The sequence below is a fragment of the Excalfactoria chinensis genome, chromosome 13, assembly GCF_039878825.1.
Source record: "Excalfactoria chinensis isolate bCotChi1 chromosome 13, bCotChi1.hap2, whole genome shotgun sequence".
NCBI lineage: Eukaryota > Metazoa > Chordata > Aves > Galliformes > Phasianidae > Excalfactoria > Excalfactoria chinensis.
This window is the reverse complement of record NC_092837.1, coordinates 5,224,315-5,244,092: the sequence shown is the minus strand read 5'-3', so window position 1 is coordinate 5,244,092 and position 19,778 is coordinate 5,224,315. Positions and strand designations below refer to the sequence as shown.

General features: G+C 54.1%; 1 protein-coding gene across 1 annotated transcript; it reads left to right on the top strand.

Annotated features, from left to right (window-relative positions):
- The first annotated feature begins 12,120 nt into the window (after positions 1–12,120).
- ARSI (arylsulfatase family member I) lies at positions 12,121–17,367 on the top strand. Its single transcript, XM_072348118.1, has 2 exons — positions 12,121–12,709; positions 14,005–17,367. The coding sequence occupies exons 1-2, from the start codon at positions 12,390–12,392 to the stop codon at positions 15,407–15,409; spliced, it is 1,725 nt and encodes a 574-aa protein (XP_072204219.1). The 5' UTR covers positions 12,121–12,389; the 3' UTR covers positions 15,410–17,367.
- Positions 17,368–19,778: the final 2,411 nt, after the last annotated feature.

Here is a 19,778-nt window from a genome sequence, read left to right as displayed (position 1 = left end):
ACCACACAGCCCCGCTCCGTGCCCTCAGCCTCGCAAGCTGAGAGCTTTGCCTGCTGCCACTTTCACATGCTATTTGCTTATTGCTCGGGGTAAAACTTGTCCACACCTATTGCATTCTGAATGACTGGTTGTGTTCTGGCCAAACCCGGGCCTGGGGAGCTGCTAGCAGCTGCACGCTGCTGTCATTCTTCCTCTGTGCCCTATGGAAGCTAACAGTCTCTCAGCACGTCTGCTGGACCCTTGGGCATGCAGGGACACTTCTCTGCTCTCTGTTCACGAAGCTACGAGTATCACTTTTATGTATTTGTCCACTTACAAGTCTGCAGCATTAGCATGATGTAGCCATGGGGAACATATCCTCTGTCATGCGTGGACATTTTTATCTGGTGCATTTTTCAGACATGGAGTTGATTCTGCCTGTTTCTGCTTTGGGGAATGAAGGCTGTATGAAACAAAACGAAGAGACACTGTGATCCTTAGGGATGCTGGCATAGTACAAAGCATCTAATGGGGTCTGGATCTGTAGGGATGCTGGCATGGTGCACAGAATCTATGGGGTGAGGATACTGAGTGGACCCAGCTGTTTGCCTGAGGACGTTTCTGCCCCCAGCTGCCCATTCTGCCTCTGCCAGATCCCCTGTCCAAGGGGTGGGTTGCCTGTCTGGGAACAGGAGCATTGTCACTGCCAGCAGGTGACTCTGGTGGGTCTTAGCATCAGATTGCTGGCCCCAACAGTGAGACTGACCCTCAGTATAGGCAAGATCATCAGGATGCTTCACACAGCATCTCTAGGGCAGCTGTTCTGTGGCTCTTCTGGTGTTCTGTTGCTGGGATGCTCCTGTGGGGAAATGGGGATGGAGCACGATGAGGGGAATGTAAGAGAGATGGATGGAGGTGGAAGGAGGAGGGCAGGGAACTGCAAAGGGACAGGGGGGAGAGAAGGTGGCAGCACAGGAGTGAAAGGGAAGGGGGTGTTGTGAAGGGAGAAGCTGGGATGGGGGAAGAGGTTCTTATTTCCAAGGGAAAATCAGAGATGGAAGGGTGCAGGCAGAGGGGAATCAGAGGAGGTGAAGAGGAGGAAATGGACACAGTGGTGGGCCTGAGGGACTTGCTTTCCTCCTGCCCCCTATTTACCAGCTCTCATCCAGCATTGCGCAGCTCTGTGTGCACTGTGGGTTGCCAGGTGCTGCTCTGTGAGGCTTTGAGTCACCCAGGCAGTCAGCAACCCTTGCTGTGTGCCTGGGGGAGCAGCGTGGGCTGGAGCTGGGGCAGTGTGGGGCTGAGGGTCTGCAGTGAGTTCCCCTGCCTCAACCCACAGCTTCACGAGGAGCTGCCACAGGAACAGCCTCACTCCAGAATCCCGTTTTTCCCCTCTCTTATTCAGCTGTTCTCTTCCCCCTCCTCCTTTTCTTTGTCTGCTAATGCACAACAGATGGGAGGAAATGCCATTTTAAATGCCACAGCATCCTGATGAAATGTGATGGGTTATGGCAATCTCAGATGAATCATGGCATTGTTTTGTGTACATGGCTCCTCTGTGGCTCGGCCTTGCTCAAGCAACTCTCTGCCTCCTGCTTCCCAAACACAATTAGGGTCATTTTAGGCATCCACCAGCAGCAGGTGCCCTCCAGGACCTGGCTGTCCAAGTGACATTAGCTAAGTAACCAGCCACATTTCTGAAGGCAAAGCTGGAGCCCAGTGAAACACCTACTCTACTGCCTTTGGATACACAGGGATTATACATTATGCTACATTCCCATATTACATTTATGGGATTTCTACTCAGGGTGCAGGAACTCTGTCCCCAGGAATGGGATCGGCACAGCAGAGCCATCCCCACCAGCTTCCAGCTTCACCTATGGTCCCTTTGGAGAGCGGGGCCATGTCCCCATGCCTGTTGCTTGGCCCCATGGCTGTGCTGCTGGGATGGGAACACAGAGCCAAACCCAGGGGCTGTGATGTGGTCTCCTGCTGCTGGGGTTTGCTGGGGATGGTCGGGTCGTTTCGCCTAAGCAAGCAGACCGGCATCAAATAATATTGACTCACTTGCTGCCAGATGAGAAACAGCAGTTCAGAAGTGAAAAAAATGTATCTGTATCTATGCATATCCCAATGGCTCCATTACTGGAACCAATAGACCAAGCCCTGTTAGCTTCAAACTAATTAATTGTGGAAAAAAGTCACCTCTAAACCTACAGAATATAAAGCAGCCTTTTAGTTTGTGTAGCTGGAAGAACAGATTTGAGAACTCTAATGAGTAGAAGACGTGGCATTAAAATTTGCTTGCAATATGCTTAATCTTAACAATCTAGATGGGAAATACATCACTGGGTATATCCAACTGTTTGTGTGCCTACTGGCATGGCATCAGTAAACCATTTAATCCCTCGTTTCTCTCTCAGATCTATGGCGATGGAGCAAGCAGAAGGGCTGTTATGATTGACTCCCCCCTCCCAGCCCTGCTCAGGACCAGCTGTAAGCCTAGCCCCGCTGAAAGCCCTGGCAGCTCTGAGGTGAGTGCAGCCAACACCAACACTCGGGATAGCCCTGCTGTGTTTACCCAGATTGCTGCAGCTCTACCTGGAAGGAGTGGGACAGGGGCTGTGTTTGCGTTCCTGAAGCTGGAGCTTTGGGGGATTATTTTTCCCCCGCCAGGCGTTCCTCTGCTGCTTTAACTCATGTCAAAAGCCGTGCGGCAGGAAAAGGAGGGGACAGAGGGAGCAGTGTGGGGTGGGGGGCAGCTCCATTGGGATGCATCCCATGCTGTCTCCATCTGCATTGTCCAGATGGATTTCTGTGTACCTGAAGAGCTCAAGTTTCATGCAGGAACAACACACACACATGGGTCGGACAGCCACCTCCAGCCTCTCCGGGGGAATTGCAGAGAGATCCTTGCCTTATCTTGCTCGAGGGTTATTGCAGTAAAGGGATTTATTCTGGCTACTCCGCCAAAAAACGTACACAGAGATTCCACTAAAGCACATATATATGTTTCTCTTGGAAGCAGACAAAACTCCAGTATGCAGCAAAGCCCTGAGCTGTTGTTAATCTCTGGGGTTTTATCCAAGTTTCTTTAGAAACTTGGACACCATCACAATGGCTTTCAGATAGAGCCGAGTGAGCCTTCCTCTGCCTTTGATTTCCTCTCTGAGATCTGAGTGGGTTGGGAATCGGGTGGGACATTTCCAGCCAACGTCAGCCCCTGTAGCCACAAGAGGGTGACAGAGTCCCATTGCGCGGTGGTGGCTTTGGACAAAAGCAGGGATGTCCCCAGCTGGTGCAGGACACAGCCCAGTGGGGACTGAGCTGCCACTGGGTGACCAGAGGCTCTTGGAAATCCTTGCTGGAGGCTTTGCTGGCTGGAAATGGGATCCTGGTGCTGGGAAGCTGAGGACTTTTTTCCACCTGGTTTCAGTTAGCATTGGTGCTGGCATCAGCAACGTGTTCCCATTGCCAAAAGAGGAGAGAATTCCCAACCATTGCTGCAGCGTGCAAGGAAAGAAATCTCACCCTTGCTCCCTATTGGTGGTCTAATGCAAATCCCACCTTTCAGAGTAATTCTGGAAAAATGGAAAGCTTGGTAAATGTCCAAAGGCAATGCAATGTTGCCCTGTTCCTGCTGGCTGCTGGGGCCTGGGGACATGCCCTGCCTTTGGATGAAGGGAAAAGAGGAGAGGGAGGAAGAAAAGGCGCTCAGGGAGGAGGTAGTGGCCTTTCTGTTCCCACATTGCCCACCCGTGCTGCTGACCTGCCGCTGGCTGTGGCCTTGGAGCTGAAAATTGCTCCATACATCCCTTTCAAGCTCCTGCTGTCCAAGTGGCTCATCCCAGGTGCATCCTGCAAAGCCCCCGTGCTTGGGATTCTCATAATGTTTTGTCCCCATGGGAAGTCCAGGGCAGATCCTTGGGGGAAGCAGCAGTTCCACTGCTCACCCCTGTCCCCTTTCCTGCCTTCCAGCCAGGACATCCTCAGTGAGCAACACAGACAGGGGGCTTCTTGCACAGCCATCTCTGCATTTCTGCTTTTACAGCAGCCACCCAAGGCAACATCTGAGACAGAAGATTAAAGTGCTCTGGGATGCTTCCAAGGCTGGATCTCATCCTCCACCATCCCAGGAGGCCAGGGCAGCGGGTGTGGGCTTGATGACATCTCCGGCGCTGATCTCCAGCCAGCTCCCTCATAACCCCATCCAGTGCTGGGCTGGAAACGCCTGCAGAACACCATGCAGAAGGGCAGCCCTCATCCTATCTGCTGCCGGGTGGGAGCTCGCTGTGTCACTGGGATCAGCTGCTTTCCCACAGAGTGCAGTTGGATCTCACACTGATGCACGCTCCGGTGTGTGTACTGGTAGGGTATAGCAGGAGGGAGATCTGCAGCAGTGCATGCACCAATAGAGAGGGAGAATTGTACCAGCACATGAACTGATAGAGTACATCAGGAACTCAGGTGGAAAAGGGGTCATTCACACCCCTGGGAGCTTTGGGGTGTGTGTGGGGACCAGGCATTGCAGGGACATGGGGCGTAACGGTGTCTGGCTGTAATAGGGAAGGAAGACGTGCATTCAGGAGCATGGGCTCTCCTCGAAGCTGCAGTGTATACTCCAAGGAGCTTTATCTATTTTCTCTTCAAATACTAGCAGTAATTAGATGCTGCTTATGAGTAATCACTTGGACTAAACAGTCTGGCTTCGTTTAAAGTGGTCGGTGTGAAATGCCGCGCGATTTGTTTGGACAAAAAACTAAGAAGGGCTCCTTTGAGCCTCCCTGGAGCCGCGGTGGGGAAGTGGGCAGAGGTGGGGCAGACCCGCTCCTTCCCCAACCTGTGCCCTGGATGCACTATAAAGGCTTCCCCAGGGAAGAAAACATCACCCCAGTCTGCGGGCAGAGCCATAAGGATGAAAGAGAGGAGCAACACTCTTTCCAAGGCAGAACCTTGAAAGCCTACAGCCAATGTTAACGACCAAGTTGCGACACGCTGAGTTTTACAGTCCTCGGTGAAAATGGTGACAGAAAATCCTCAGCTGGCTCCAGCTGTGAAGCTGCCCCCGACAGCACTAAAATCCCTGCGAGGTTCTTGTTGACTTTGGCCGTGTCAGCGCCGCGCTCCATTGCAGCACACGGTGTTAATGGCAAAGAGATTTTCGAGGCCTCAGCGGCGGCGGGGCTGCTGTTCTGCCCATTCCAGAACCAACAGAAGGCATCTGCCTCTCCCATGTTTGCTTTCCTAAGGCAGGATCCCAATCCCAGTCTCAGATCTTGGGCTGAGCTGCACCCTCTGCTCTTGTTCCTGGGAGCTGAGTATGGGCTATACCTTTATATTTATAGTTTCAGCAAAGCAGGATCAGGTTTGGCTCCAGGCAGTTTTTATCTCGGCTAACATGTCGCTTTCAAAGCCCTATTATTAGCGATTTTGTATAGCTTCAGGATTACTGCAGATCATAATGAATCACCCTCTGCAGCATTGATATAGGTACTCTCAGCCTCCCGGCAACCTCCCTGCACGTGATGGGGAGCAGAAAACCCCCAGTAGCAATGGGTGGGATGGAGATATGGGCACAGCGCTGCAGATCCGGCACCCACAGCCCAAGAAGGGATTTGTTTCTATTAGAAGCATTCAGGAAAACATACCCAAGGGCTAATAATAAGGGTGCAGCAGTGCAGGAGATGATGTATCCCTTTGTCCCCTTAATGGTGGCAGCCCACCACGGTTGGATTTGCTGCCTTCTGCTCAGTCACTGCTGCTCTGTGCTGGACATGGTGCTTTCCCTGCTGCCCACCTGGGGGTAAATACCCCCATCCTGCTGCACTAGGGGGCTGCCCCACAGCCATCTTTTCAGTGTCCTCCTCTTGCAGGGTTTAGCTGCAAATGGAAAGCACTGAAGCATCACTCCTCGAGCTCTCCACTGGAGTGAAACACTCCCTGAGAAATGCAGCTGATGGAAACTTGGTTTTCTCCTCATTGTTTTGCTCTGGTTCCCATTCAGGAGGGAGGAATCCAACCTCCAGAATGCGCTCCGGGCTGACAGAGCTCACCGCACAGCGATGAGAGAGGAAAAGCTCTGCTGGCCTTTGGGCATAGCTAACACCACAGCACAGCAATCCTTTGGTCAGGGTCCAGAACTCTGCCAGGTCTCCTGGTTTCAATGAGGACCTTCTGCTCTGACTCATGCCTGGGAATCATCATCCTCAGCAGTGGGGCTGTGTTGCAGTGCTGGGGTGGGGGGAGCTCCATCTCTGGGTACTGTGCTTTCCACCCCAACAGGACGGCCCTGGGCACCCTGTGCCTTCGAAGAAACTTCAAAGCAACAGCACAGCACCTCCTGCTAGCGGGGAGTGCTGATGAATTATAGAATGGACCCACCCACTCTCACTTTAATCTGTCATGTTCTATGGAAATTAAGCCTTTCTCTTACAAGCAGGCAATTTGTGCTCTTGGCATCTCCAGCGAGAGCGAGCTCTCAGCTCTTCTGCTGGGTTATTGATACCTTTTGTATAGAGCAGTGCAGCGCCTAATTGGGCTCTTTGCCTGTTCCAATGCGCTTCCAGCAAGCAGAACCTTACAGCAGCCCTTAGCACAAAGCAGCTCGTGGTGCAATGGGGAGAAGCAGGGCATGAAGAAAACAAATCCTGGGCAAACAGTCACCTCTCCCCTAAGTGGCTCACAGGTGCAAGCCCGGCTGGCGCACACAGGTGTGTTTTCCTTGCTCTGATCTGGGCCAGAGCTATAAACAAGCAGGCAATCCCCGAGCAAGAAAGGACTCCTTGTGCGCTGTGAGCACTTGTGCCAAGCTGGGGGAGTGTGGGGGTTTTATGCCCCTCCTTTCCTGTGTGTTAAGAAGGCATCTCACTGCTGGACCTCGCATCCCTGCCAGCCAGAGCGCAGCTCTTTGAAGAGGTTGCACCTGGAAGGAAGGATGGAAAGGGCTGGAGGGAGCTGGGGGTGCCCACAGCCGTGGGAGGGAGCGTGGCAATGCAGTGCGTGGGATTGCATCCGTGCCCAGGTGGTGCTGGGAAGAATTGTGCCTTTTCATAGAGCTGGGTGAGGCTGGAGGCGATGTCTGTGCCGTGCATGCTTTGAGGAGTTGGGGGGTGCTGTGTATCCGGTCATAAAATGCTTCGGGAATGAGGGTGGGGAGTCCAAAACCCGTAGGTGGGGGAAACCAGTGCCAGGGTCAAGCAGCAGCAGGGCCAGAAAGCAACTATGTTAAATGCTTAAATCCTTCCTTCTGCCACTTTGGGTCCTTCTCTGCTTCAAAGTGGGGCTTGGTGGCAAGGGAACTGCTGGTTTTGGGGGTTTTTAGTATTATAGTAAATTAAGTTTGACCTTCTGAAAGGGTGAAGGACAAAACCATATTCACCCAAGGAACTTTAACCATGAGAATGAATGGACAAAGCACAAACCATCTGTCCACAGCGTCCTCCATCTTCCCAACCAAAGCTGCCCCATGCAAGTGGGTTCCTTACACATATCTCCTGCAAAACATACACCCTCACACCATGATTGGTGTCCCAGAGCATCTCCAGTTCACAACAGCTTGGACATCTCCAGCAGCACCATGGGGCATGAAGGAGAGCCTGGCTTGTGCAGGGCTGGATTTGGGGCAGGAGGAAGAGGAAGAGCACCCAAGTGGAGTGGAAAGCTTGCTGTAAGGCATGGAAGGAAGGAGCCGCGCCAAACCCATAGGCTCCTATTCAGCTCTTCAAAGTGAGCATGCCGGTCATTACTGAGGGGAGGGAAGGAGAAGGTGATGAGCAGCAGTGAACAGTGCTGGGTGAGGGGAGGGATACTGTGAGGGTGTGGGGCCAGTGGGTTGGGGTCTGCCAGAAGAAAACAAATGTGAGCAGGAATGTCTAACTGATTTCAGTAGAAAACCAGCAGAGTCATTGAGATGTATCATTGGGGTTCAAGAACAGAAGAAAAATTCCTTACCCTGAGATAAGTTGACTCTTAGTTAAGGATTTTACTTGTTTTGATGGTGCCAGGCAGCCAGGAGAGGAGCAAGGGGAGCAGCAGCGTTAGGAACAAACCCTGGCCAAGCCCAGCATGTGCCGTGAGAGGCGATGGTTTACGTTAGAGAAGGCTCTAATATTGTGTGATGGCCTTTAAGTGCGTTTTTATGATAATGATGATAATTTTCAACTGAGCAAATGGCAGAAATGCAGGCAGGGTATTGGAAAGGGCCATTTGGCTCCAAGAACAACATCCAGCGGCACTGCTGAACCCCTGCCAGAGGGACTGCTGCTGTGCTGCAGGGACTGCTCCCTGCCCCGACTGCACGCTGCTCCCCACTGCTGTAACCATCCTTGCTGTTTGGGCAGTGATGAGGGTTGCATAAGCAGGAGTCAATGTCAATTTGCTGTTTTCTCCTCCCTTGGAGCAAAGAATGGTGTGTTTAGAAGCTCTGTTGACACCCTTCTCCCAACAACAGAGCGCTTCTGAGCTTTTCCCTTTGCAGAACAGCTCACAGGGGAGCCTTGCTTTCAGCTCCCCTCAGCCCCACGCCGCCCTGTGATCCCTTTTCCCCCCTCTAGACAAAATAACAAGCTCTCTCCTTTCTCAGGACCGTACGCTCCTTTTCCAGACTCTCCTCAGCTCTTTCATCACGCCCATAAAGAAAGAAAGCCAATGCATCACATATTGGCTGCAGAGAGCGGAAACCCTTAAACATCTGAGAGCCGGGAGTGAGGCGCTGTGATTTTCAAGGCCCCCGCTGCCCCCGTTGGGTCAGATGTCTCTTGCCCTGAAGGAAGAGAGAGGAGACTTGTTAAAACCTTTACTATTTCTCAGTCTGAGGTCCCGTTTTGGCTGTCCGGAGGCTGAGGCGTGAGCTGGGAGTGGGGCTGCCAAGGGGGCAGGGCAGCGAGCCCGCGGCGTGCAAACAGATTGTGCAATATTTGCCTTGCACAGAGCTCCCATTGTACAGCTTGGGAGTTCTGCTTTCAATAATTCCCCTGCTCATAATGCCCCATTGACGGTGAGAGAAAGGCGGTATTGAGGGCTGGAGGGGCTCCGGCTCTGAAAAGGGTTAAAAACTAAAGAAAAAAAGGGATGGAGGGTGGGGAGGGAAGGAGATTTGAAGCTTAGTTTTAAACTTTGCTGTGTGGCCCTTATGGTAAATTGTGGCCGCTGAGAAGTATGCAGAGAGCTGTTTGCATAACCCGGTGTGCAGCAAATGCTCTTGGAGCCCAAACACAAGTGTAGCCGGAGCTGGAGGTGGTGGGGAGAGAAAGCAGGAAGGGCTGTGATTATTTTAATTCTTGCTCCAGACCACATTAAATTAACAATGAAAAAATTAAAAAGAGCTAATATTCAAATATTTAGTTAGAGAAGCAGCTGTGCAAATGTGAGCCACTGTGCCAGCTGTGGGGACATCGGTCAATGCTCACTGCCTTGTGCTGATGGCTGGAGAGCACCTTGTGTGCTGCTCTGGGCTGGAAAGCACCAAAAGGAGCCCTGAAGCCTTTGTCTGATGGCTTCACCCATTGCTGCTGTAGAGGTATGGTCTCAACTGGAAAGTGTATGACTGTAAGTGCATGGAAGCACTCGGTCCGGTGGGCAGAGCTGGGGGATGCTCTGCATTGCTGCGATGCTGCCAGCCCTGCAGCTCTCACCCTACGGGGTTCCCCATTGCTGTGGGCTGGCAGAACCGCCTGGGCAGATGCAGGACCGAAGCGGCTGAGGGCTTGGACTGAGAATGCCAACATCAGCAGCTGCAGCCAGGCGGGTTGCCAGGGGAATCCTCCCTGTTGTGCAATGCTGGAGCTCTCCAAGGAAGCTCCCAGCTCTTGAGACATCTCGGAGCGAGACCGGGCAAGTGACTGCCGTGAATTCCCAGCAGTGAGAGGTGCGGCTACAGGCCTTGAGCACTTTTTCCATGCGTGGACCTTGTGATGCATTAATCACCCCCAGAGCAGCATTGCTGCTGGCTGCAGTCGTCCTGACCTGAACCTTAGAGCTCTCATTTCTTCCTCTTCTTCCTCCTTCCCAGCTGCTCCCATCTCCTGCCTCCAACAATCCCAGCAGGACTGCTCCAAGGTTTATGGGGAGCTACACCTAACATTTATGCATGTTAGGGGTTAGGAAAATCCGACACAGGCTGCCCAGTGAGCTGGGGGGTCGCTCTGGAGGTGTTCAAGGGGTATGGAGATGTGGCACTGAGGGATGCAGTCAGTGGGCGTAGTGGGATGGGTTGGGGTTGGGCTTGGGGATCTTAGAGGCATGTGGTACCACCTCCTTCCTGAGCAGCACCCTTCCATCAAGTCCAGTTGTTTTCTACAAAGAGGGAATTATTCAAAGTTGAGGAATTCAGGGGAGAGTGGAGAGACGTGCGGGAGGAGAGCAGTGCAAAAGAGAGTGGGGAAGGGAGGAGCAGCAGAAGGAAAGAAAGATGAACTGATGAACCCATTGGGATTAATCAAACCTTACTGAAGGGTTGCAGGGGAAGGCACAGCCAAGTGCCAAATGTCCCCACTCCTGTATCCCAGCATGCCTGATGTGGGGTGGTGGGGAGACATGGCATGAGGGAGAGGACAGTGAATGTGGGGACAGCCCAGGGAGGGGATGTGGAGGAGTTGAGCCCAAGTATGCAGGGGAGGGGATGTGGAGGGCCCAAGAGAGCAGAGCCGGGGGGGGGGCGGGCAGCAGGGGGAGACCCAGGGGAGAGGATGTGGGGATGGTGAAGGGACCCGGCAGAGGGAAGTCTGGGGGAGGGGGGAGTGAGTGGGGGGCCCACAGAGGGGAGTGGAAGGGAAGGCACTGGGGGGGGGGCTCAGAGGGAAAGGGACAGGGGGCCCCACAGAGGGGAGCCATCTGGCTCAGCTGCTCCTCGGAGCTAATGCTCTTCAGAGCCATCCCAGAGCCTACATTGAGCCCCTGCCACTGCAGCCTGGCAGTCCTAAAGGCAGACATGGGGGGTGCGTGGGTTGAGGGGGACATGCTGGGTAGCACTGTGTATTGGGAGCCTTCTGTTCCCATCCACTCAAGGACATAATGGTTCTGAAATGCTCACCTGGATCTCCTGTGTTCTGTGAGCTGCGTGTGCTTCCAGCACCCCCATTCTGTGCCAAGTCCTGCCCTAAGGAAAGTCGAAGAGAGAAGTCTGTGCCCTGCACAGGGCTGTCCTGATCCCTCATGGATGCAAACTCTGCAAAAGGAATTATACAAGAGCTTTTCTCTTAGCTCTCCCGGTGTCCTAAGCCCAGATCAGCACTTTTGTATGGGCACGGACCCCTATTTTACACCAAACCCTGCCCTGGGCTGGTTGTGACCACGGCAGTCACAGTCTCTCTCTGTCTCAGTTTCACTTACAAAATGGGTGCAGCAGTCCCCATCCCACAATACATACATATACATCATTATCAGCACGCCCTGCAGTGGCCCGCTTCAACAACTGGAGACGTCCCAACAAGTTTCTGCAGCTCTCCTTTGCCCTCGTGCTCTCCGCACGGGGCTGGATGGGTGCTGGGAGCTGCGGGATGGGGCTGAGCATCGCACTGCAGGAGCCGTGCTGTGTGGAGGCGGGCAGCCCCGCTTAGGACCCTGCATGCTTTGGGTTTTCCCAGCTTTTTCCTGGAGTCGCTGAGAGAGCGGGGAGGGGCCGAGCTTGCAGCTCCCCATAAACCTGGCCGCTGCGCCCACGGTCCGGGCAGATGTGTGGACTCACAGTGTCCCTCGGAAGCTGCATCCCCCTGTCCTTACAGCCCCGTGTGGCTCAGCGCAGCCTTCCTGCCCTCCCCGCAGCGCTGTGTTTCCAGACTGGGACTTTGGGAAAAGAGAGAAAGAAAGAAAAGAAGGGGAAAAAAGTCATGGTGGTGTGGACTGCTCGAGAAATTCTTCGGGAGAGAACGGTGAGAAAAGGAAACAGCGGCTGTTCCCCAAAGGGTGAGGACGCGAGAGCGGCACAGCTGGGCTTGAACTTTAGCACCCTCTTCTGCGGGAGTGTAAGTAAAAGGATCGGCTCATCCTGAGCCAGCACGGCGCTGGGGCGGAGGAGAAGGCGGCCGCTCAGTGCCGAGTGGGTTTTCTGCGCTGCTTTGGGAAGAAATAACAGGGGAAATAAAGAGAGAGACGCGTTGAGAAGCCCAAGAGTGCTTGTAGCGCTCCGTGAGTTGCTTTGGGGCTGTTCCTAATCACCGCGCGAGGAAAGGAAAGCCGTGCGTGTGTGTTTGATTGGAGCGGCGCGATGCTTGTTTTCTTTCGACCGATTGCAACCCAGCCCCGCCGCGCCGGGCTCTTTGTGTGCGTGTGAGTGTGCCTCGATGGGAGCTCGTCCCGCTCAGCTCCCACCCACCATCCCCTGAGCTGGGGGCTGTCCGAGGAGGGGACAACACCTCCACGTGTCACTGTGATGCCGGGGCTGTAGGGCAGCTCGCACAGCACGCAGCTCTGGGATGGCTGTGTACGCCCTCACCGGCTTCTCGCTGGTCAGCCTGCTCAGCTTTGGCTATTTATCCTGGGACTGGATGAAGCCTGGCTTGGTGGCCGACGTGCCTACGAGCCCTATGGAGAAACCGCTGCCTCCTGCCTTCACCCGCCCACCGCACATCATCTTCATCCTGACCGATGATCAGGGCTACCACGACGTCGGGTACCACGGCTCTGACATCCAGACACCCACCTTGGACAGGTTGGCAGCTGAGGGTGTGAAGCTGGAGAACTACTACATCCAGCCCATCTGCACGCCGTCCCGCAGCCAGCTGATCACCGGCCGGTAAGCTCCCAGAGCTCATTCCTATATGGGACCTCTCCTCTCCCTTAGCTCTGCAAGGCTCAAACCCTGCTCACTGCAAGACAGGTATCCCAATGTATTGGTAGATACTTCATCACTGCTGGAGTTGGACTCCTGATGGGCCCCTTCCAACTTGGGTTATAATCTGATTCTGTGCTGGAGATCCTCTAGAGGAAAGAGTCTTCCTGGCCCTGTTGGGTAAAGAGTTGATTTTTGCATGGTTTTGTAATAGCACGTGGCAGATCACCAGCAGTGAAAATGTTGGGCAACCAAAGTCACTTTGGGAAGAGGCGGTTCCTGCCCGTGAGGTCCTCTGGTGGTGGGGCGAGGTGTCTCCGTGTGGATGACACGGCAGACTTTGGGTTGTTTTCTTCTCATGTGGGAATTGGCTGCTGGGCTGTTGGGTGGAAGGATGCTCCCCTGCACTGCTAGCTCTCCCTTGGGCCATGTTTTTCCTGCTGCTCACTCAGTGCTGTACTGAGCAGGGCAGGGTGAGTGGGAGGCTGCTCCATCCTATTGGGCACATCCTGGTCTCCTGGTCACAGGCCCTTCAGCCTCCTGGGACTGATGGGGCTTTCCCTGGAGTAGGACTGGGATGATTTCCTTGCCCTGGTATGATTTCCCAGCACTTTCTGTAGAAGGCAGATTAATGAGCATTCCTTGATGATGTGGTGGCTATGGATGTGGTCACCTACTGCCTGGGGTGGTGGAGCTCAGTGAGGTCCAGACAAATCCCTCTCCTCTCTCCTGGTGGCTCCAGAGGGAGCTCAGGCATCTTTGGGGTGTACAAAAGGGGATGAAGATACATCTTCATTCAGGCCTCAAGTTGCACCAGGAGAGGTTCAGGTTCGCTATTAGGAAACATTTCTTCTCTGAAAGAGCAGTGCTGCAGTGGCACAGCTGCCCAGGGGGGTGGGAGGGTCACTGTCCCTGGAGGTGTTTGAGAACTGTGGAGATGTAGCACTGGGGGACGTGGTTATGGGCACAGTGGGGGTGGTGGGTTGACAGTTGGACTAGATCATCTTTGAGCACTATTCCAACCATAGGGCTCCATGGGGAAAAGCAGAGGAGCACAATGGAGCCACCTCTTATCTGAGCCAGCACCCTTCTATGATTCTATGATAAGGATCTCCCTGTATCTGGCACAGAGCTTGCTCTGTGGTCTTGGGCTGGGTGACACAGAGAGCTGCACATTACTGGGGTATCCAGAACACAAACTGCCACCATGTCCCACCCAGTGTTACTCTCATCATCACTGATTTGTTTCTTTCCTGCAGGTACCAGATCCACACGGGGCTGCAGCACTCCATCATCCGCCCCCGGCAGCCCAACTGCCTGCCCCTTGACCAGGTCACCCTGCCCCAGAAGCTGCAAGAAGCCGGCTATTCCACGCACATGGTGGGCAAGTGGCACCTCGGCTTCTACAAGAAGGAGTGCCTGCCCACCCGCAGGGGCTTCGACACCTTCCTGGGCTCCCTGACGGGCAATGTGGACTACTACACCTATGACAACTGTGACGGGCCGGGTGTCTGTGGCTATGACCTGCATGAAGGGGAGAACGTGGCGTGGGACCAGAGCGGGAAGTACTCCACCTTCCTCTATGCCCAGCGTGTCAGCAAGATCCTGGCATCCCACAGCCCCAAGGAGCCCATCTTCATCTACGTGGCCTTCCAGGCAGTGCACACTCCACTGCAGTCGCCCAAGGAATACATCTACCGATACCGCTCCATGGGCAACGTTGCTCGCCGCAAGTACGCGGCCATGGTGACGTGCATGGATGAGGCGGTGAAGAACATCACCTGGGCCCTCAAGAAGTATGGTTATTATGACAACAGTGTGATTGTATTCTCCACGGACAACGGTGGGCAGACGTTCTCCGGGGGAAGCAACTGGCCACTACGGGGCCGCAAAGGGACGTACTGGGAAGGGGGTGTGCGTGGCATTGGATTTGTCCACAGTCCTTTGATCAAGCGCAAGCGGCGGACCAGCTGGGCACTGGTGCACATCACAGACTGGTACCCAACCCTGGTGAGTCTGGCCAGGGGCAACCTGAGCAACGTCCCGGGCCTGGATGGCTACAACGTCTGGCCTGCCATCAGTGAGGGGAAGGAGTCACCGCGAACTGAAATCCTGCATAACATTGACCCCCTCTACAACCACGCCAAGTACGGCTCCTTGGAGGATGGCTTCGGTATCTGGAACACGGCCGTGCAGGCCTCCATCCGCGTCGGGGAGTGGAAGCTCCTCACTGGGGACCCGGGTTACAGCGACTGGATCCCCCCGCAGACTCTGACCAACTTCCCGGGCAGCTGGTGGAACCTGGAGAGGCTGACTGATGGCTTGAGAAAATCCGTGTGGCTCTTCAACATCACCGCCGACCCCTACGAGCGCTATGACCTCTCGGAGCAGCGCCCCGACGTCGTCCGAGCTTTGCTGACCCGCCTGGTGCACTACAACCGGACGGCCATCCCAGTGCGCTACCCCGCAGAGAACCCCCGTGCCCATCCTGACTTCAACGGAGGTGCCTGGGGGCCTTGGGCCAGCGAGGATGATGTGGAAGAGTGGGAAGGTGGTGGTGGGGATCCCCCCAAGAGTCGGGGCAAGAAGAAGAAGTGCAAGATCTGCAAACTGCGTTCCTTCTTCCGCAAGCTGAACACCAGGCTCATGTCCAACCGCATCTGAGCGGAGGGTCCACAGCACCGACGCAGCCTGGACAGGGTGGAGATAGAGATGGCAGCACAGTGGGGTGGGATGGAGGGAGTGGGGCTTCACCCCAAACACTCTCGGCTGGACTAGCAGCCACAGAGAGGGCAGACAGAGCAGCAGGGGTGGGCAATGCAGGCTCATGGCTGTGCACAGCTCCTTCAGAGCCAGACACATTCTTCTTGAGGACCATGCAGGCCCTGAGTGTTGGCCATGGCAGCAGCATGAGGGTGGGGGTGCAGAGCACCTGGCCCACCTCTGGTCTGGCTACATTTTTTCCCTTGGTGTTTCTCTGTAGATACATGTTGCTGACTTGCTACATGCTGCTGAGCAGCTGCTTGGTTTGCTCTCGATCAAGGAATTCCAGGGCTTCCCCAGACCCAAGACAATGGCAGTTCTCCATTATCCCTCCCTATAGAAGGATGGCTGGTGCGATGAGGTCCTCAGCTTTGTCCATAGCTTCTCTGAACTGGCTTGGAGCCAGGAGCAGCCCTGGAGCTGTGCCTGTAAGGACGTGGTTGGAAGCAGTGCCCTGACGCACGCAGAGGACAAACGGTTCTGGACAGCCCTATGCATGGGAGGCAGCTTTGTCTCAAAGGTCCCCTTTAGTTCATCCCCAGCTCTGCCTGCTTGGATGAACTTAGGCACCCCTAAGTTCCTCTCTGTGCATCCTACAGCCAAGCCCAGGACAGACCAAAGACCTCAGGAAGATCTGATAGATCTGCTCCGTCACTGCAGGACACGGAGCCCTGGGGTCACGGGGAGGAGCATCCCTTCACCCTCCCCTGTCCTGCAGGTGGGCAGGAGGTGCCACCACATCCCCTCACCATGGACACAGCGCTGTGCCCCCGCACTCCCCGCGGACGTGCTCTCTGATGGGAGCCGGCGTGGATGAAAGAGGGTAAATAGCTTTAAAAGCATTTTGGATGCACGGTGCATTTCCATTTACACAATGTGTTTTACATTTCTCCCCACAGGTTTCTCTTGGTGCAGCGCGTGTAGGCGAAGGCCCTGCTGTGAATTTTGAAAATAGTTATTTTTGTCTCTGGAAAATGAGGCCCGTTAGGACTTGTCAGCTCTTGGATGAGCAGTGTGGGCTTTTTCCCCCCCCTCTCCCCCTTTCTCCCCCCCTTCCCCCCCCCCTTCCCCTCTTTCCTTTGCAAAATAACATTCATTTAAAATCTGTCATTGAAAGATGTGACAATTGGCAGCGCGCACGCTGAATACCTTTCAGTGCGCTTTCAAGCCCTGCGTGTGTGAGAGGGACGGGGCTGGGAAGAGAATGCAATGACACGTTTGTATCTTTTTTTTTTTTTACTCTTAGCTGGATTATTTGGGGGAATTGGGATTTTCTGTAGAAACAAAGGGGGAAAAAAAAAGAGAGCTGACAGCGAGGCATCCTGCAGGAGGGCCCCTTCTTGGAGTGATGGGAGGGAGTTCGCAGTGCTGGGGCTTGGGTGTTGGCACACCTAACCCTGCTGCTCCATCCATCCACCATCACACTGCTGGCCCAAGGGTACATCCCCTGTAATGCCCTCCAGGACAGGGCCCACAGGGCACTCAGCTCATCCCCCAGTGCCCCATCTCCATCCAGTGAGGTGCTCTGTTGGTCGAACCCAGCTCTTCGCCCATCAGCTGCCATTAGGCTGAGCTTCTTGGTTGCTGAATCTGAGGCAGGAGGAGGATGCTGAGAATCACACAATCATTAAGGTTGAAAAAGGCCTCTGAGATCATCACATCCAACCGTCCAGCTGTCAGCCTTATTGCCCACTAAGCCTCGTCCCTCAGTGCCACATCGACACATCAGCACGTGGGCTGAGACCCACCCGAGATCCTGGGGTGGGCAGAAGGAGTGGGGCTGGCCGTGGGGTGGCGGCAAGGCGTGTGGAACGGTTTTCATTTCCATATTTATATAAACGTATCCAAGTTTAGTCCTGCCTTTATTTCATATCTTTTTTAATTATTTTATTTTTTTTTTTCAAAAATGGAAATTTCCATGAAGGCGTGTTTGATTTTCTTTTTCTTTTTTCTTTTTCTCCCAAAGGTTTCAATAATATCTCCTTAAAAATGCTCTTCTCTGGGGTCAGTGCTGGTTATGAGCAGTCAGTCTATCCGGAGTTCGTGGGGATTGGGGGGGGTCTGAATTCTCACTTTAAAAACAAATAAATAAATAAATAGGAAGCATTCTGAATTCTAGGAGGAAGAAAATAAAACACCAGAAAGCGTTAGTTCCTGAAAAGAGGAAGAGTGGGCAGAGATGCCTCCGGGTGCTGGAGGAATGCAGAGCCTGTTTCACTGTCCCACCGCCGCTTGTGAATGGTCCCGGTTGGTTTGGATCCAACAGTGCGGCTCTGGACCGAGGAGAGAAATGCAATGATGTGCCCAAATCCTGTGTTTTCACACCATTCATCCCCCCCTGGGAGACCTCATGGGCTCCAGGTGGGAAAGGGTTAATGCAGCCGGATGGGTGAGACGCTGCTGAAGTGGCTTTGGAGAGCGCTTTGCCTTGCTGTGATGCTGCAGCATGGAGATCTGTTTACACAGGGAAACCAAGAGCTCGCTGTCTCACTCTTGGGAGGGTGCTGAGAGTCCAGGGATGGAATATAGGGCGCAATATGGCCCTGTGGAGGGATGGACGGGGGGTGGAATGGGATAGGGCTGAGGACTGGCATAGGGAAGGGGATAGAAGTGGGTTTGAGGTTGGGAATGGGGATAAAGATGGTGATGACAGAGGATGGAGATGGTGTTGGAAATAGGATGGGATGGGATAGGATGGAATGGAACAGAGCCGTGAGTGGAAGCTGGAAGGAGATGGAGATGGGATGGGAAGTGGATCTGGGAAAGAGTTGAGGATGGAGATGCGAACTGAGATGAAGATGGGAGAGGGGATGTGATGTGATGGGATAGAGATGGCACTAGGGGAAGGAGGCAGCTATGGAGATGCTGATGGAGATGTGATGGGTCGGGCTAGCAGCAGGAAAGAGGATGGACATCTCCCAGCAAACTGCCACCTGGGAGGACAGCAGGGCACCCTGGGCACCTCATTCTAGGGAGAAGCACAGACAAGGGGCTGCATCTTACTCCAGACCCTGGGATTAGGGAAAAGGTGGCCCTGGGCCCTCCCATCCCACCAAAAGCACTTTCTGTGTTGCTGCTGGCACAAGTGCTGGGGCCCACAGACCGTTTGCCATTTGCAAACACAACCTTAAATGTAAATCTGCTTGCCTTGCCCAGGTATTTATAATCCTCACCTAAAAATAACCAAGAATTCAGCTTCCTGGAGGACAGCAACTGAGCATCCCCCAGACCCCAGCTTGCGTGTGAAACAGTCCCAGTAATTTTGGGATCTCTGCAATATGTAACTCACAGCCGTGCTTGCCATGACTGTGAGACACGGCTGCAGGTTCTGTCAGCCCATACAAGCCCTGTGTTGGGGGGTGGCCATGCTGCAGCCCCTCCGGGTCCTCCTGAGCCTCTTGGACTGCTGCCTATCCTATGCATTCAGGGCTTGGTGTGCAATACTGAGTCAGAGCATCCTTCCTTGGGCAGGAACTGGGGAGCCTGTGCCAGGCTGCAGAAAGGAAATATCTGCATATGGAGCTGAGGGACGTGCATGGAGGCATTTCGGGAAAGGCAGGCGGGTAATGGAGAGGAGGGGATGAAGGTCTCCATCAGGCGGCCAGATCCAAGCACTGCTGGTGGCTGCATCCCACAGCTGTGAAGGAGCAGATTTCGGGGTGGGAAAAGAGATTTCAGCTAAGGGGATGCAGCACCTGTCAGTCAGCTGGGAGACAAAAACTCCCACTGAGGACAGCAGCACCAACACACCAGCACAGAGGCATGGGGGCGAGTGCTGTTCCCACTACCACTGGGGACCCCATGTCCATGTCCCACCCATGGGTGGGAATTGGGCCCCTGCCCTCACAGCTCGGTGAGGGGATGAAAGCAGGTAACGGTGCAATTAATGGAAAAGCCATTAGGCCTTTCTCCTCCTCCCCCTCCTCTTCTTCCTCACTCCGCCACTTGCTGTCCTCCTCCACTTCCACCTCCTTTCTTCTCTCCCTCTCTGCTCCTCCTTCTCTCTCTCTCCTCTCGAAGATTTCTCCCTATTTTTGTCTGGTTAGAGCCTTTTCTTTTCCTATTAACCCTTCCATAGCAGCCTGGAAGGGAACTAAACCAATCTCATCTGCCCAAAGCAATGCCCTCTGCTGAGAGTCCCTGCTGCTGGGGCACTGGGGGCTCCTTTTCCTCCTGTAAAAACAACCAGAAATGGGACAAAAGAGGGTCAGAAGCCCATAAGGTGCAAGTGATGGTGCCTGCTGGAGGTGGGGTGTTGGCAGCAAAGTGG

Coding starts and splice junctions, on each gene's coding strand:
- ARSI (XM_072348118.1), top strand. CDS start 12,390: ATGGCTGTGTACGCCCTCACCGGCTTCTCGCTGGTCAGCCTGCTCAGC. Junction 12,710..14,004: donor AGCCAGCTGATCACCGGCCG/GTAAGCTCCCAG, acceptor TCTTTCCTGCAG/GTACCAGATCCACACGGGGC.